The sequence below is a fragment of the Rhinopithecus bieti genome, unplaced genomic scaffold, assembly GCF_001698545.2.
Source record: "Rhinopithecus bieti isolate Rb0 unplaced genomic scaffold, ASM169854v2 scaffold_6945, whole genome shotgun sequence".
Classification (NCBI taxonomy): Eukaryota; Metazoa; Chordata; class Mammalia; order Primates; family Cercopithecidae; genus Rhinopithecus; species Rhinopithecus bieti.
In genome coordinates this window covers 1,259,704-1,279,202 of record NW_016805531.1, presented here as the reverse complement: position 1 = coordinate 1,279,202, position 19,499 = coordinate 1,259,704, and the positions used below count along the sequence as shown (strand labels likewise).

General features: G+C 34.2%; 2 protein-coding genes across 6 annotated transcripts in view; one reads left to right on the top strand and one right to left on the bottom strand.

Moving 5' to 3' along the window:
* The window catches only part of SLC24A5 (solute carrier family 24 member 5), a 22,236-nt gene extending 7,631 nt beyond the window's left edge, over positions 1–14,605 (top strand). Inside the window, 8 exon segments of the mRNA XM_017872787.1 lie at positions 6,327–6,410; positions 6,513–6,616; positions 6,952–7,052; positions 8,731–9,011; positions 11,017–11,049; positions 11,052–11,222; positions 13,380–13,481; positions 14,260–14,605. Coding sequence (XP_017728276.1) covers positions 6,327–6,410; positions 6,513–6,616; positions 6,952–7,052; positions 8,731–9,011; positions 11,017–11,049; positions 11,052–11,222; positions 13,380–13,481; positions 14,260–14,582 — 1,199 coding nt within the window. The 3' untranslated portion in view covers positions 14,583–14,605.
* Positions 12,499–19,499, bottom strand: part of MYEF2 (myelin expression factor 2) — a 38,368-nt gene continuing 31,367 nt past the window's right edge. Inside the window, exon 17 of one of the 5 annotated variants that reach the window (XM_017872781.1) lies at positions 12,499–15,305. In XM_017872781.1, the coding sequence (XP_017728270.1) occupies positions 15,142–15,305 (164 nt within the window). In that variant the 3' untranslated portion in view covers positions 12,499–15,141. The remainder of the gene's footprint in view (positions 15,306–19,499) is intronic. The other 4 variants (XM_017872784.1, XM_017872783.1, XM_017872785.1 and 1 more) reach the window with 4 other exon arrangements.

The window sequence follows — 19,499 nt, the reverse complement described above, 5'->3', positions numbered from 1 at the left end:
TATACCATTTTACTTCATCTTTTATTGTTTTAAAAGTCACTTTTAAACAAAATTTAAATTTAAAGAATTTAAATACAAGCCAATATGTAATACAAATTAAAAATATAATATAAACTATATTTACTTAAAGACCAAATAGGACCAGTATGTCTAATCTCTTTAAGCAGTTTAATTTTAGAAACACAAAAGCTGATATAAAATGAAAACAAAATATCCTTTTGGTATGTAATGGGGATCTCAGAGGTATTGAACCACTGTTCTGAGCAGCTTTCTTCATATTTTTCCAAATTATATACATAGAAAACTCTGAGAACTCCTTAAGACTGGTCACTTGATAGAGCCCAAATTCCACAGTGAGCCAGCTACGAAACTTTAAAAAAAAAAATTTTACACTAATATACCATTCAATTAGATATAACCTCTCTACCACACTGATACCTTTGAATTACAACATGTCTTACATGAAAATGATCATAATAAGGTTTGGGGGAAATATACTTAAATATTTACTTTTTATTTTAAAAAATTTTCACTTACTCTGCTTTGGACTAATATTTGCTTATGTTCTACTTTATGTTTCAGAAATAGGCAATAAGAAAGAAATGCAAGTTTTAATTCCAGGTAGAATTGTTTCTGAATTGAAAAAATTGGGATTCAAATAATTCTGTGAGTATGGCATTTGGATAGCCTACAGTTTCAGGGGATTGTTTGATTTTTAATCCTCATGAAATTTACAGAAGCAAAGGCTTTACTAAAGAACAAAGAATCTAAGAATAGTGCTTCCTCCCTGTTATACACTCATTCTCCTAAGAGCATTTCATCCTCTTTGTTGGTCTTTTTTCTCTGATCTAAATTGTGGTCCCTTTGGGTTGCATCTAAATCTATACCAGGCATATAGATCTAAATAAGTGCTAAGTACTCAGTATTTTACCAAGATGCTATTGCAGGAACAAGAAATAGTAATAAAGTTATGTATTATCTCTTTACTTTGCCCACATGGATAGCTGAAAGGGCAGCTTCTTGGTGTCAAAAAGATCTAGGTTCCCTTCCCACCTCTGCATTTATTACCTGTGTGGCCTTGGGAAAGTTATGGAACAAACAATGAAGTAATTGTTAGGTTTGGAGGTAAAGTGTCTCGTATAAAAGAAGTATGTTTCATATGATAGGCTAAGGGCAGGTGGAAATCCACTGTAATATTATAGCTGTTAGATTGGGGATAGGGAGAGTCTTTTTCGGTGGAATCAGGCCTTTAAAAGCATTACAGGTTTCAGAATTCATTCTTTCATTGCTCAATTTATGAGTTGGTAAATTAAGGTAATCAAGTTATCTTATTTCTTGTTAAAAAGTCCCAGAGCATATACATGCAGTCATGTATTCCTGACTCTCAGTAACTATTTCTCCCCTCTAGGCATTTGTTCCATTCAAAATATTTCTAGGAATACCTTTGAAATTAATTTCAGAACCAGTTTTGCAAATCATAAAAAAGACATCAGTTTGCTGTTGCACTTCGTTTTGGACCCTAAATTGTATGACTCAGCATGACTACTCACCATAGTCGCTAGAGTTGGATCTGATAGACTTTTGATTGTTTCTAAAACTCTAATCCATTCACAAAGCACAAAAGTTTGCAGACTTTTTAAAATGATGCCGGAGGACACCAAATTGCATATAGCCTATGGCTGTAACTATATTAAAATGTACACTGTCAAAAGGACTAGATACATTAAAATGATAGCAGTGGTTAAAATACAATGATAAAAGTATTCCTCTATTTTTCCCCTTCATTGTCTAAATTTTGGTAATGTAGACTTGGCGGTAGGGGGTAGGTATTATAAAAGAACTTTAATTAAAATAAAAAAGTGGTATAGAGTCTTAAAACATAGAATTCACATTCTACAACTTGGAGTAAAGATTGAAAAAAATAGATAATACCTTAGATTGTGTAGTCTGATCCTCCATTTCACAGATGGCAAAATGAGGCTTGTCTAAATAAGTTAAGTCTCATATCAAGTTACTGGCAGGGCTGAATCCAGGTCTTAGTTTTAGTTTAATATTCTTCCTAGTATATCATATTTCCAGAAGGAGATTTTCAAAAACCATTATAAACTTTCTAACATGGCATCACAGAAAAGAACACATTTAAGAAAAAGTCTGATGAATTTTCATAATCAGCTCATTACTATGAAGTTGTGCTTTATATAAACAACATGTTGGTACCTAAAACTATAAAGAAAACTCAAGTTGAACATTTCTACTATATCTTCCAGAATATGTGATTATTCCTCTAGAGTAACAGAGGAAAAAAAGAATAATAGCTGTGGGAGGAAAAAAATAGAAAAATTTATCTTTAATAATAAACTATAGCAGAAAGAAATTTTACCCAAAAGGTCAAGGAAGACAAAGCCAATCTATTCTAAAGTTCAGAGGTATAAAACATTTTATAAAATATTCTTAGAACATTAAGATATAATTTGTTAAAATATCTTTAAGTTTTATCCATCCACCTATACAAAATCTTTCCTTTCATAATTTGAGTGCAGTGAATAGGAACAAGCTTTATTCTTACTGCCTTTTGAGACTGAAACTTTTCTAAAGAACCACCTATTGTCCTACCTTGAGACTGAGTTTTCCAATGAAGCATTCTTCAGCTAAAGCTAAACAAAGATTGTTCAGTATTCAGCTGCACTGTTGGGGCAGTGATTTTACGATAAGGCATTCCGTTCTTTTTCCATTTCTTCCACATATCCCTGATTTGATTTGGAAAGACAATTCATGGTAATATCCAGCAGCACTAAATCTATAAATTCTCTAGAATGTGCTAGAAAACTTCCAAATAACTATTTTTTCCACCAGGAAAAAATAGAATGAGGGTGATTATGGTGCCAGTGCCACAACGTGTAAACAAAAAAGATTCAATCACCCACCATGTTATAACTGGCCTAAGTGCCATTCTTATATCGGGTTTCTGTGGTAAAATAAAAACAGCATCGGGCTTAGAATCAACAAGCTCAGGGTTTATGCCCTAACTCCCAACATTTAAGATCCTTGCAATCCATGTGACATTATTTTACCTCCTGGGCCTGTTTATCTGTAAAATGGAATACCACCACTCATATCTCATGATAGTTGATATTAAATTATGTATATGGGAGTGCATTGTACACCATGAATATATTATTTACTTCATTTCTAAAATGAAAAACAGTTAATTACAGAGCCATCTCCTTTATTTTTTTGTTCTATGTTTTAAATAGTATGGTCAGTTGTACACATCCGAATTGTAATAAGAATATAGTATATATGTGTGTCTATACATATATACACATACTGGTTAGAGTGATTATATATATGCATGTATATGTATGTAATCACTCTGATCAGGAAAAGAAATACTAGGAAATATGCTATGGTTTGGGTATTTGTCCACTCCAAACCTCATGTTGAAATCTGATCCCAAATGTTGGAGGTGGGGAGTAATGGGAGGTGTTTAGATCATGGGGGTTAATCCTTTCCTAGGGAGTGAGTTCTCCCTCTTTAGTTCCTTTAGAGAGCTGGTTGTTTAAAAGAGCCTGGCACCACCCACCTCTCTCTCTTACTTCCTCTCTCACCATGTGATCTCTGCACACACCAGTTCCCCCTTTATCTTCCACCATGAGTGGAAGCAGCCTGAGGCCCTCACCAGATGCCCAATCTTGAACTTTTCCAGTCAGAAGAATCATGAGCCAAATAAACCCTTTTTTCTTTATAAACTACCCAGTCTCAGGTATTCCTTTATACAACACAAAAAGCACTAGGATACACTGTAAACTACACAAATCATTTATTTCTCACACTTCACTAGTCACTGCAGGTAGATGTTCAGCAAGCAACATGACCAAAGGCAAACAGAATAGAGGGCCTGGCCTAAATAATTCTAACCACCCCAAGAGAACTTTTCACAATGGGTTTTCAGGTGTCAAAATAGCTCAGATTAGGGCTGGTTGGATCTCTCAGACCAAATTACCCCAAGGGATAAAATTAATGACTGGAGCTGGTATCATCAGCAGACAGTATATGGATGACAGATTTCTAAGTACTTCCCACATCTTTCAAAATGAAAGCCGAAGTCCTTACTAGGATCCACAAGACCTTACATAATCTGCCTATTACCTTTAATCTCATCACCTACTGCTTTCCCTTGACACTGTTCATTCTAGACGTGCATGTCTTCTGTTTCTACACCACACAGGCTAGCCTCTACCTCAGAACCTTTGCAGTCATTTATTCTGCATAGAATACTTTTAGCCCAGGTAGACAAGTGACTAGTTCCTCATTTCAAAGTCTTTAGTTACCTTCTCAATTAAGTCCTTTCTGGTTATCCAATCTAAAATTTCAATCCTTCCTCTCCGACATTTTTCTCTCTCTCCCCTCCCTGCCTTTACTCTTTGCAACTTATCTCTAACATCATACCTATTTTCCTTATCTTATCCGCTTTCCCTTATTAAAAGTAAAGCTCTGTGAGAGCAGGAATGTTTGTCTGTTTTGCTCACTGCCACATTACTAGCACATTAAAAAGGATCTGGCATATAGTAGGTACTCAATAAATGCAACAAATAAATGAACCACCAGCTGACTTAACTATCACCCCAAAACTAGTGGCTAAAAACAGCAACTACTTTTCACGGTTTTGGGTGTTTACTGAGCTACTCTAGGTAGTTCTCGCTCAGGGTCTTCTGTGCAGCTATGGTCAGAGGATGGAGCTAGAATCATCTGAGAGCTCACTCTCTCACATGTCTGGTGCCTAGGCTGTGAAGTTTCAAACTCTGGGGACTGAAACAGCAGCAATTCCTTAGACATCTCTATTTCTACATGGGCTTTTCATGAGGTTTCTCCAGTATGGGGGTTTCAACAAAGTAGCAGGACCTACCATGTCGTAGCTTAAGGGAAATGTTCTGTGATTACACTAAGGAAGTTGTATCACCTTTTATGTAGGGGATTAAAGGGTTCTGGAAATCTATGTGGAGCAGAAAAATACCATAACTATTGCTGTAATATACAATCTGCCACACCAAGAAACAAAAAAGGAATCAATAAGCTCAAATGCAGTCCCAGCAGACTAGAGAACAAGGTCGACCTGAATGCAGGCAACAGGTGGTCCCAGAGACAAGAATAAGAAGGAAATACCAACCACCTGTGACAAGGACTCAACCAAGCACACCGGAGTTTGAGTATCTGGGAAGACTGAAGCGTCAAAAACCAATAGGTATAGTAAACGACAATAAACATCAACAAAGAGTTGCCATCAAGTCTTGAAAACCCAAATTCTAGTTCTGACTTTGATACTTTGTGACCTAGGGTAGAAAATTTAATGTATGGCATGCTACCTCTATTGGCTAGTTTTTCGTTTATCAGTAAAGCCTGGTTGGAGATTATTTCTTATGCAAACCTATCTCGGCCTAAGGCTTTCTCTGTTCCTTCCCATGGTAGGTCCCTTGGCCCTAAAATTGAAAGGACAAAAAATTTCTTAAGACTCTCATCTTGTCAGTCACTAAAGTTTATGAACTTGCATGCTTGTAAGCCTGGTGGATAGACACAAACTATCTGCAGTATTACAGTATTTTTTTATATTCCTATTCTAGAGGAAAATTTTAATAGATCCATGTTTTAAATCAATAGACTATACAATATTAAATCTAGTTAAGTAATTTCCCTCATTTGTAATTAGACAAGGTTGAAACTGTAAATTTTTTAAATATCTGTGTTTTCTTGTGACTATAAGCCAAATTCAGCTACATTCAAATCATCAAAACTTCTCTGCATGGCAAACTGAAAAATCCCAGCCAAAGCCTCCCATATTCTGAATAATATTTTACACAAAGTTCCTATACTAGAAAATTTGAATGGACGGTTGAAATGACTTAACAGATGTGTGAACAAGCTCCGTTCAGCTGCATTATACATCTAAAAAACTACTATCTTTTTTTTCTTCTTTGAAGTCGGGTTAGGATTTCCAAATTATCTTAATTTTCAAAGTCATGCTGTTGCTACTCACCTACAAGCCCTCCGGCTATAAACGCTTTTCTGGGTTCCAAATAACCCTGTATTTGGCACTCAGGATACTCCCTTTAGTCTCCTGGCCTTCCCTCACCCTTTCTACAGAAGGATTAAGTAATGAAGTCATAAAGAAGCAAAACACTGGACTCTTTAATCTGTGTATTTTATTTTTCTAGTTTAAGTAACTATTAGTGGTTTTATTGAAGCTGTGGCTTTGAGTATCTATTGTGTTTAGTTGTAAAGACATACTCTTTCACTTTATTAGGCATAACAATCATTTCATTTATGTTCAGCCCTTGGACTGTCTCAGGATGTTGCAGGTGCAACTTTCATGGCAGCGGGTAGTTCAGCTCCTGAATTAGTTACTGCCTTCCTAGGTAAATATTGCTCCTTATACTCCTTATACTTTTTGCTTACTCAGTGTGATTTTTATTTTCTTCAAATTAACACTAACTTAGCTGCTACTATCTTGCACATAGGTGTATTTATCACAAAGGGAGATATTGGCATTAGCACCATTCTTGGATCTGCAATTTATAATCTCCTTGGCATCTGTGCTGCCTGTGGCTTGCTATCTAACATGGTATGTAACAAAACGATTCAACAAAATTTATTGTCTTAAAAAATTCTAAAGATAACTGTTCGTCGTCTGGGATGGACAACAGGGCACTAATAATATGTGCAATCAATTTATTAGTAGAAAAACAACATGTATTCAATTTAATGTTAATCCACAAATAGCTCTTGGTCAGATTTATGAAAGTCCATGTGTTAGAACACAATTTTACATTTTTTTCTCTAAGCAATATGCAAAAGATAACAACATTTAACTACAAATATATAAACAATTTTAGTATTACACTAAGGATTGTACTTGAAGAAGTTACAATGTAATGGAAATAACTTATCATATTACAGGTCTCAACACTATCATGTTGGCCCCTATTCAGAGACTGTGCAGCGTACGCAATTAGTGTAGCAGCGGTTCTTGGTATAATATATGACAACCAAGTTTACTGGTAAGCTTGAAAATAATTCTTATGTAAAAATTAGAGATTTTATGAATTTCTGACGGTTCAGTAATATTTTTTTCAGAAATATTATTTCATATAATCTGCCACTTCTATACCATATTCCAGCAGGTCTCTGAGTTAACCTTATCACAATTGCTGATTGTATTCTTCTCACTAGTTTGCAATTTCTTTTTAGTCACTTCACAGTCTCCTTTTTTCTCTCACTAGTCACTGGAGACCATCACTTTTCCTCCTCCCCACTGGCTGCCTATTCAGTAAGTTTCCCAACTTCTGTTGTCCATTAAAGCCACAACAGTTGACTTTTCCTTCTGCTGGGTTACTGCTCACCTTGCCTTGGTTAGAAGTGGTCATGGTCACAAAAGACTGGAAGATGGTAGAGGAAGTAAAAGAAGTCTTTTTAAATTCCTCCAAACTTCTGATGCTCAGAGAAACTACAGCCTTCCTCTAAGAACCAACAATGCTTAGCTTTTAATATTAAAAACTGTTTGCTTTCCCTGTAATCTCTCTGCCTAGCTGGTCCAAGAAAATGAAAAGGGTGGTGACTGAGTGGACAGATACAAACTTTTTCAACTAGTAAGTAGCAGGCACCCACTAGGTTCTTATCACTATTCTAGATATAAGGGATAATGAAATGCAAAACACAGCTACACAGGTTACACATTGCATAACTTCCAGAGGACACCAGAAAAATAGGCAAAAAAAAAAAAAAAAAAAAAAAAAACAATGTAATGGTGTCCATCTGGAGAACCACAACTTTGCAGTACAGCATAATATCTGCTATCAAGAAACTTCAAACCTAGCCAGAAGCATAATTTCTAAACTAATCATCCTGTCTTCTAGTCTGTCTCCCTAAGACACTGTGTTGGTAGAGTAGAAATCCTTCTAGAATTCAGCAGTTGTCTGTAAGGGACAGTGGCTGTGAAAGTATCCAAGATAATGCTTCCTCAATTAGAGAAATCAGAAGATGTAGCAGACAGATTCACTGGCTATAAAAAGTAAATGAAAGGTTCAAATGTGATGGCATTAGCTAACTGCCATTATAGGGAAACAGTTCTTGGTTCCCAGGGTATAATTTTATATTTTAGAATATCTTGTTTTCTTGTGACTATAAGCCAAATTCAGCTACATTCAAATCATTAAAAATGATGACAAACTGAAAAATCCCAGCCAAAGCCTCCCATATTCTGAATAATATTTTACACAAAGTTCCTATATTAGAAAACTTGAACAGTTGAAATAACTTAACAGTTACTAATTATTTTATAATTATTATGTATTTTGGGGAATGTATTATGCCAATGAGCTGAGGTAGAAAATGTTCACCACTATATATTAATTTTACATTTATTTTGAAAATCTCCAATTATCATTTTCATTGCATTTTTATACCTACCATTTGGTAGGAATCTACAAGTAAAAATGAGTTTGTTGATTTTTTTGAAAAAAAAAAAGAGAGAGAGAGAGAAGTGTCCGGCTTTTATCAATAAACTTATTATAATGCTGTAACCATTTGGAAAAATCTACAAAACAAAAAATATCTAGAAATGTTTGATTGTTCTATGGCTACTTTTGTTAGAAAATCATTCAATCAATACTGCCCAAAAGCTATCAACTATAAAATGACTTTCACTTTTAATTTAAAAACACAAATTTCTCTTTATAGGTATGAAGGAACTTTACTGCTTTTGATATATGGATTATATGTTTTGGTGCTGTGTTTTGACATTAAAATTAACCAATATATTATAAAGAAATGCAGTCCTTGCTGCACCTGTCTTGCCAAAGCTATGGAAAGAAGTGAACAACAGCCACTAATGGGATGGGAAGATGAAGGTCAACCATTCATTCGTTGGCAATCAAGAACTGATAGTGGAATATTTTATGAAGATTCTGGCTACTCTCAGCTCTCTATAAGTTTACATGGTCTTAGTCAGGTTTCTGAAGGTAATCACTAAATCTTGCCCATTATTAAGTCTATTCACAAAAGAAAAACTTTAAAATTTCATTTCAATTCAGCAAGTATTGTGTGCTTTTTATGTAAAAAAGACTGAAGACTCAGAAATGATAAAGACTAAGTCTCTACTTTTAAGGAATTTCCAGTATCATAGGAAATACAAAATAGCTAAAATATGAATGTTAAGTAAGTACCATAAAAAGAGAAAGAAATGAAGTGTGACTGTGGTTCACAAATGGGACAGTGTCAAAATGTGGTGAGGACAGATAGATTTTCACAGAGAAGGGAGCATTTAAATTGGGCCTTGCTTGACAGGAAAGATTTTAACTATGACATGATGTTATGACCAATAAGTAACAGCTACTGAGGTCTTTATTTCATAAATGATGCAGAGATAAAACACATAGAGCACAGTATGTGCATAGTAAGGAAGGAGAGGAAAGGTAGAAAGGAATAGGATAAGAAGAATCTTAAATGCTATTTTAAGAAACTTGGAAGGTTTCTGAGGAGAGAAATTGTTAGAACTGTTATCTTAGTAATGTTACTCTAAACGATGTTCACCAAACTAAAATATGAAGTAAGAGACAAGGAGGTCTGTAAGAGGCTGTTACAACAGCTGATGTGTTTACTAGGTGCCTAGACCAAGTGAAAGTGGTGGGAATAAATGAGAACAGATGTGAGACTACATGAAGGAAGCATCACCCAGACTATATGGGGCCAGAAAAAGGAACAAAGACAACTCCTATGTTTTAATCTTGACTGAGAAAATGGGAACACCATATATTAAAACTGGGAACTCAGGAAAAGGGGCTGGTTTGGAAGAAAGAAGAAAAACAGTTGAGGTTTGCCATTGTTTAGAGCAGTAGCAAAACATTTAGGTAACTATGTTCAGTAGGAAGTCAAATTCAGCTATGGTCAGAATTATAAGTTCATGGGTTACCTTTTTATAAAGTGGTTGTCCAAATCAGATTCTAATTTTAATTAAGCCTTTAGGAGGGTACTTATTCTAATGTACTACTTAAAATTTAAGAACATGACTTTTCCCCTTTTACAAAATGTTAGCTTCTCCTCTTTCAGGTATAAGAGGTACACATCTCTAAATTAAGCTTACAATAAGAAACGCAAAAAAAACCAATCCAGATTCTTTGATTATGTTAAAATTATATCCAATAGTACTTAATGGCACATTAGTTGAAACTTGACCAACTTTTTATGAGTTGTTGTACTAGCATTAGTTTTGACATGATTTGATCCAATTATTACATTATTTTGTAAATGCCATACAAATTTTGAACAATGTTAAAGTAAATTCTAATTTTTATCCAATGTATTATCATTATCCTTCTACTAAATTAAACTGAATAAAGCAATATACTGTTTTCATAAATTATATTTTAGATGATATACTACCTCCTATTTTAAGGTTCTTTCTATGAACTGTGGTAAAGTCTGAATTTAATAAATAAAATAGTAACGAAATAGGGCAAAAAAAAAAAAAAACTTCCAATAAGAATTAGGATATGCAACTTAATAAAAAAAATTATGCTATAATTATTTTATATTCTCTAAGTATACATTATCTGGTACATAGGGCAGGCAGAGGCATCATCAATATTGTGAAGTGGAGACAACTGGAGTAGCCAAGTTAGAAGCCAGGTTAATCCCTTAAGCAAAAAGTTACTGAAGACAATCCACATGAGATGTCCAACTGACACTTCATAAACACTATCTATAATATATTTAGCAAATGGTCCAAGACATTTTGATAGCTTTAAGGTCCCAAATAAAGAAATGCTGAGTATCACATCTTACATTGTCTGTCCTAAAGTTTCAATTAGTTTCTTTCACCAGCAATATCAGTAATGAGGTACTCAAATGTTTTAGACAGCCTTTTAAAAACTGATACAGCTAATTTATTTCAATATAGCTTTCTAAATAGGCATAACTTAATTAGCCATTTGAGAAAACTCAAAAGTGTTTAATTTTCCACAACAGATCCACCAAGTGTTTTCAACATGCCTGAAGCAGACTTAAAAGAATTTTTTGGGTATTATCCCTTCCTATTATTACATTACTTTTTCTAACCACACCAGACTGTAGAACAAAGTTTTGGAAAAACTACTTCGTAATAACCTTTTCCATGTCTGCAATATGGATATCTGCATTTACATATATCCTGGTTTGGATGGTCACAGTAACTGGTATGTATTTTAAGTACAATAGCACAACTTGAAAATATTCATATATTAACGAATTGCATATGTTCACTCAAAGTAGTCTAGCTACACAGCAAATTTCTTTTCAGCAAGACTGAAGATTAGTACCATTTACAAAATGATTAAGTATTACTGTAACAAGATCATTTGGGTTTGTGAGTTGCTTATTATATATAAACTGTATTTTCCACTGTTACTCAGCCTGGGGTACAATTCAAGAGATCTTATAAATGAAATCAAATTCATAGGATATCTTTTTATTATGCTAATAATTTAATCACATTCCATGGGGTCCACAATACTCTTTATATTGAATTCCATTCCATAATGAAAAAAAAAAAGCAAGGAGCTCTATTTTTGGGAAAACAATGGGTGCTCACTGCTTAACTGGATTATATTTTGTTTGGCTTTTCAATATGGCACTACAAACATACTATGAAATGAGTGAAAAGGGTATAAAAGTTTTATTCTAGGTTTCTACTACCTTCATGATTAAGACTTAAATAACTACTGCTGCTTGGCCATAATCCACTATAGTCTCTAAACACAAAAACTATAAACAAAGACAAAAATAATCTGTAATTTCTCCTACAAAGGTTAACCCAAATTAACTTACAGTAGAGGTGAACAAACTACTGCCTCTGTCGCCTGGGCTGGAGTGCAGTGGCCGATCTCAGCTTACTGCAAGCTCCGCCTCCCGGGCTTATGCCATTCTCCTGCCTCAGCCTCCCAAGTAGCTGGGACTACAGGCACCCGCCACCTCGACCGGCTAGTTCTTTGTATTTTTTAGTAGAGATGGGGTTTCACCATGTTAGCCAGGATAGTCTCGATCCCCTGACCTCGTGATCCACCCGTCTCGGCCTCCCAAAGTGCTGGGATTACAGGCTTGAGCCACCGCGCCCGGCCCCAGCTTGTTTTTATCAGTAAGGTTTTACATATTATCTATGATTGCTTTCACACTACATTTGCAAAGCTGAATAACTGCAACAGAAATCATACAGCCTGCAAAGCCTAAATAATTAATATCTGGCCCCTCACAGACACAAAAATTTGTTGACCCATGACTTTTCCCAAATTAGTGTAAGTCTTAGAATAGTATGCTAGCAAAAAGCAGACTATTTCTTCCTTTTTTAATGAGAAAATGAAAAGTCCAATTAGCTTGCATATTATAGCTATCCAAATTCACTCAGCCAGAACACATTTGATATTAAGAAAATAAAAGAGAGCAAAATCATGTAATAGATCACAGAACAGCCCCCAAGATTATAAATATTAGTGTTATTTATGCATGTATGAATTCTAGCAAAGCCAGTAATGGAAATTAACCAATTCCAATTCCAGTATCAATATGTAAACATGCAATAAATAAGCTACTTTCTAATTAAGTTATTTTAATTGGCATTTTAAGAAAAAGCAAAAAAGATGCTAAACCAAGTTTTCAATTACAACATTAAAAGAACAGTTACATATGTTTTAACTTTTTTTTAACTTCTCTCTGGTTGTTTCTGAGAATAAATACATTTCTGATAAATGTTGACCTGACATCAAATTTAACAGAAGTATTAATAAATTGGGACCATATGTTAGACTCAAGTAGAAAACAAACAGGTTTTGTTTTCCTGAGAGATTAATGAATGTTCCCCCTCCCCACCCTGCCAAAGCCCACTAAATTAAGGTATATCAGTAAAGTAGAAATTAATAAATGGTATATATACATGTTAACACATTTATAGCTTAAAGATAGCTATAATTAATTTGCTTAACTCTAATTTAATACAAATTTTAAGAAAGAAAAGAGGAATGATCAGTCTCATTAGCAAATATTCAGCACAGCCCTGATGAGATAATGGTGGACATAAACATCTTCTGTAAGAATATCAAACAGGAAAATTTCTCATTGGCAGAATTTTGGCTGTTACACATCTTTAGATATGTCATTAAAAATCTGTGCTACCTGGGTTACCCAAACTACCAGCCTGATTCAAATATGTTGCTAGCTAAAAAACTAAGCAAGCACATATTGGTTCTGAATTCTAAAAGTGCCTATTTTATTTTTGTTCAGGAAGGAAATACTCAAAATAACTGCAAAGGATGGTTAGTGAATCTTTAAGATTTGTAACCTGAAATATCTGTTTATTACAGGGGAAACACTAGAAATTCCAGATACAGTAATGGGCCTTACTTTATTAGCAGCAGGAACAAGCATACCAGACACAATTACAAGCGTGTTGGTCGCAAGAAAAGGTAAGAACTAGGTCCCTCAAGCTGCAATGGTCATTCTACATGGCTAGAATGAGTAAAAGTAGCTTTAAAAATGTTTACTTCCGGCCGCGTGTGGTGGCTCATGCCTGTAATCCCAACACTTTGGGAGGCCGAGGTGGGTGGATCACAAGGTCAGGAGTTTGAGACCAGCCTGACCAACACGGTGAAACCCCGTCTCTATTAAAAATTAAAAAATTAGCCGGGCATGGTGGCATGCGCCTGTAAACCCAGCTACTCAGGAGGCTGAGGCAGGAGAATTGTTTGAATCCAGGAGGCGGAGGTTGCAGTGAGCCGAGATCACGCCACGGCACTCCAGCCTGGGCAACAGAGCAAGACTCAGTCTCAAAAAAAAAAAGAGTTTACTTTCTCAGTAACATACTTTGAAGGGGAAAAAAAAAGTGACTCAAGAGGAAAAGTTTACTATTTAATAGCAGGTTAATTTCACACAATCTAATCCCCCAAATAATATTTATTTGAAATGTGCATTAAATAGTAATTAACCACGTTAAATTACAATGAAAAGCAACAAGTAAGCTATATACCTTATTGAAAAATGGTTTAATAAATATAATTAAATAAATGTTAAGACTTTAAATACTAACCCAAGAAAATTTAAAATACAAATTCAGTAAGACTTTTGCTCTAACAATTTTCCAAAATGAATCAACAACAAAAAAGTATCCAGTGTTTCTTTTCTTATGAAGATTAATAAAATACAGCATTGGTAAGCACATTTTAACAATATGCTTTTCTTTTGTAGGGAAAGGAGATATGGCTATGTCTAACATCGTGGGATCCAATGTGTTTGATATGTTGTGCCTTGGTATTCCATGGTTTATTAAAACTGCATTTATAAATGGATCAGCTCCTATAGAAGTAAACAGCAGAGGACTAACTTACATAACCATCTCTCTCAACATTTCAATTATTTTTCTTTTTTTAGCAGTTCACTTCAATGGCTGGAAACTAGACAGAAAGTTGGGAATAGTCTGCCTATTATCATACTTGGGGCTTGCTACATTATCAGTTCTATATGAACTTGGAATTATTGGAAATAATAAAATAAGGGGCTGTGGAGGTTGATATTATTAATAGTGTTATGCAGAAAATATGAATGGCAGGGAGGGGCAGAGAGAAAAATCGATTTCTTCATTTAAATCAAATTTTTAAAATCCTGAACCTTAGAATCTAAAACTTACAGTAATTTAAAACCAACCAAAATCATATCCTAACTTTTCTGAGCCCTTTCTTTTCATGAACAATTACATATTATAAAACAGAAGTTTGGGGGGGCGGGGGGAGAATCTGTTTTACCATACAATAAGTTGACAAAAACTGGAGAAACTAGAAAAAACAAATCCAACTATGTAGTACTGAAAACAACAAGAAAATGGCTTATTTCATTAAAAACAGTATAACCATTCATTTAAACTGAATGACCAGACTTGCTGTCTTTAAAACCCAAACTTGAGATTAACAAAATTTACAGTATATTTTAACATTATACTGTTAAAAGCTGGTGGGAGTTTTAAAAGTTCATTTTTACAGCTTTTGTAAGCATACAACATTACTTAAAAAAAAATGACTTTTACTAGGAGATTCAGGAAAACAGAAGTAGGAATGTTCCAACCATGGCTTGAAATTATGCATTACGATCCAAGCGGACATCAATTTCTCTGCCACTGATTTTTATGCCATTCATTATTCTGCAGGCTTTTTCAGCTGATTCTGGGGAGTCAAATCTGACTGTTCCACAGCCTTTTGACTTTCCATTCTCCATTTTTATTTCTGCAAACATTACATGACCTGTAAAATAAAAGTTACAGAATTACTAGTCAGTTTAAATGAGTTATATTTCACTTTATAGGTCTGAAATCCTCATAGCCAATTGTGATAATTTGATTAAAACATCATTTTTTAAAATAGCAAATAATATAAGCATTATATTTGGAGTAAAATACAATTCATATAAAGTAATAAATATATAGCTATTAGAATATATAAAACTGGAATCAGGAAAGATTTTCTTAGGATTTAATGTATTTTATTTATGTTAAATCCCTAATTCCTGAGGTTAATTTTATAAGCAATAAGTCAAGCTAGCACAAAATGCCACCAACTCACCATGCCCTATAATAAACTTACACATTTAAACAAAATTATTTTTAGAATAAATGGTTGCTTACTGCCCAGTCTCCCTAATCTCTCTCTTCCTTCCCTTTTATCCTCATTTCACTCCTTTATCCCCTGCAAACAAGCGCAACTGACCAGAAATCTAATTTCTATCAGGCTACAAAGGGCCCCACTAATTCTGCTTTGCAACCACAGTGCCAAAACCATTTATTCAATATCACAATTTGAGCTCAAAGTCTAAGAATGGCACCAAATATGCTACAGAAATAGTCATGGGAAAAGATAGCATAGATTTAAATCAATAAAGGTAAAAACAGTGATGTCAAGGAGAATCTCAGAGAAGCTTCAGGAAAGAGGAAGAAAACCAGAAACCTGTCCTTATGCAGTTATATCATTGCTAACTCTAGAGACTGGTATCTGAAGTAAATCAATACCATTTATCAAAATACAAAGTGGCCACAAGAATTCATCACCACAACAGAACACTTTTGAGAGTAAAAGGGGAGTTATCAATAATTACACATAAGTAACAGATGTAAAGTTAGACTATCCCCAGGCAAACTGGGATACATGGTCACTCAATCCAAACAGGTCATAAATTTAGGGTGTGACTACTTACCAAAATATTTCCCTCCCCACTAGATGTAAATGTCAAAACAAATCAAGTTAGAAGACTTTAAATATTATAGTTGCCAGATCACTATGGGCTAATTTTAGTCTGGCAACCAAATCAGACAGCCAGACATATTTAGTTCTATAAAGCGAGGAGAAAAAAAAGGAGAAAGGTAAAAACAAGAGGGCCTGTCAAAAAACCGCATAAGCCCTTTCCAGAAGGTAAGATCAAATTTTAATATCAATCCATAAGGAAGATTTTTTTCTGCGGAAATCTTGATCTGAATAATCTCTTACCTATAACATGATGGACTACTTTATACTTTCACTTTTTCATCCACTCCCTATTACTGCATTTCTTTTTGAAAACCAACTGGTAGTCAACTGCTCACCCTAAACACTAATTAAATGGTCTAAGATAATACATGTCATACTGAGACAAAACCAGTATCTTGTTACACATGCCAGATAGTCTTTAAATGTGTTCTGAAAAGTTACAAAATAGGCTAATCTCCAGAGAAATTACATGATAATGGGTAAAGTAGATCCAAATAATATTTAACCCACAACTGGAACGAAATGGGGAAAAAAAGCAAAAACACAGCAATCACACTGTCTAATAAACATCATAATATGAAACTGGAAAACACATTTTAAAACAATTTAAAGATAAATGCAGCACAATTTCCAGAGTCCTCTTAATATCTTGAATGCTGGTACCTGAAAAAAAGCAAGTTTAATTAAAGAAGCTCTTGGTAAAGGACAGCACCTTACAGTTATTTTGAAAAGAACTGTGGAGGATTTTCAAGGACTTTTAAGGTTAAAGGTTCTTCCTTATCCTAATTTTACCTAAAACGTAGTTTTCTTAAGTATCCCATCATAGGTTTATTAGCAATAGTAAAGTTCACCTAAGCAAGAAATCTTCTTCAATACCTCAAAGGAAAATATGTCACTATTTCTTGCATAATCTGTCTCAATCTTTCAGGACAGTTTCTCTTCTTTGTTTTTCTCTTAAATTGTCTCTTTCAGTTTAGAAATCAGCACTCAGACCTCCAAATTCCTGACCTCGCAATGACCTAAAAAATTTTCTAGTTGACAAGGTCCCTCAGCTAAGATACTTGAACTTTCTTACAGTTCTGATGTTCAAGCTATATGGATGGTAGCCCATAAATATTTGTTTCATGGTTAGACTGCTCCCCCAAAAAGAATCCCAGCAGGACAGAACCAGAAACAGTTATAAATTTTCTAAGTTTCTTCCTGATCCTACAAAAACAACAACTGAAATATTTTCTTTTCTAAAGATAAATAATTCAGGAGAAAAAAATTAGTTTCAAATAGCTGATTAAAATCAGACCTGTCTGACTTTTTACATGCTCTGAGAACTTCCTCAACTAAGTTAAATATCTAATAATCTTGTGCGATTCCAAGAAAACAAAAACAGGACTGCTATTTTGGCAACACCACAGGACAAAATAGTATGCCATGAGAAATCAGTATCACAGAATAATCAAACATATTGCTGTTACATATACTAGTAATAAAAAGATTCGTCCCACAGTAAAAGAAACCTTTCTGTTTTATTTAACCCAGCCTATTGACATCTTGTGGGGTATATTTTGGGATATGCTGATTAAAAAACACATGTAAAAATAGACCAAATTAAAGAATGTTCAATAAAATCTACTGCCTACATGAAGCTGTTAACACAACCATGGATGAAAAAAGGAAAATCAGACATTCTACCATAAGAAAACATAATAAGGATATAAGGAATAGAAAAGCAAAGTTTTCTGTTGTTTCTTTACAAACGAAAGACAGTGTCTATCAATGAATGCTCATCATATATCATTTGTACTATTACTGCATTTTTACTCTTAAGTTATTCTAAAGTCCACTCAAACTGCTTGAAGCAGCAAGTACTTTAATCAATAAAATCTACCATAAACCTTCATTTTCCATGCAGTTAACAAGCATACTGATGTAGAAATACTACATAATGGAAATCTGTGGAACAAAGTTATATCTGTTTATATGGTTTATAGCAAGAATAATTGAGAATGGGTTTTCCTTGTGCTGAAGTTCTAAAATGTTATAGTCTTGCATCATACTGAGCCAGAAGGCCAGAATGCAGCTAAAGTATACAGATGACATGGGAGCACATTTAAAAGACTATGTCCATGTGACCCCATTAGTACAAACTGAAATGATGTGGGGTCCAATACCAAATAGGTTAATTTATTTATACTCAGCCTTTTTGAAAATGCATCTCTCTGAGGAATTATACAAGGCAAGATAAAAAGAGAGATCTCTTTTGCTACAGGAAAGACGTGTATCTTACCAGCTAGGGTCAAAAACATTACCTTCAGGGGCTTGATGGAATTAGAAAATAGCAGTTACATTCACTTACTTCTCATCTTGTTATATTTGGAAAGATATGAAAGCAATCTTTTCTGAATTACAAAGGTTGAGAAAATGTTCTATTGAAGGTAATATAACCCATAAAATAACATTTACTCAGCCTTTGTGATTACTCCATCAAAAACAGTTAATCACTAGAGATAATTTATAAGCAGAGGGGTTGCCAGTGATACCCTTTACTGACAGACATTGTTTATGGGTGATGCATGGAGTACTACTAGATTCTTACTAAGAAGCAAGCAAGAGAATATACTTACTCTCTTTGGGCTTACAAGAAGAAGAATAACAACAGAAGACTGCCTTTTACTGCCCAAGAGGCCATTGCTGGCTTGCAGCATGTTAAAAAGAAATGTCTCATACTAAGAAAAAGATTTATAAATAACTGACATGGCAGAAAAATGGATGATTCAGTTAATACTAGCTAGATAATTTGTATAGTTGTCAATAGCTGGACACTTAATTCTGTATTATTATAACTTTCTTTCCCATCAATGTAGTTCAAGGTTAAAAATAAGGGAGATATAGGGAATTGTGTAAATATGGTATTATCTTAATATAAAATCTAAGAGTCAGAGACTTTTACAAAAGAATTGATAAAACAAAAATCATTAATCTTAAAATATGATTATAATCAAAAAAGGATTATAAGGATAGAGCTAAAATAGCAAAGAATAATAATTTAACCATTATTTTATATGGCTAAAATACTGTAAAAATTTTCTATGTAGATTAGAATGCTTTTTCCATTCAAAAAATGTCTTGCAATTGCTGATGTCCTCAGGTCATCAGGCCACTCCAACCAGAAGCCCACCAAAGACTTGAAGTTTGCTGCAAGCC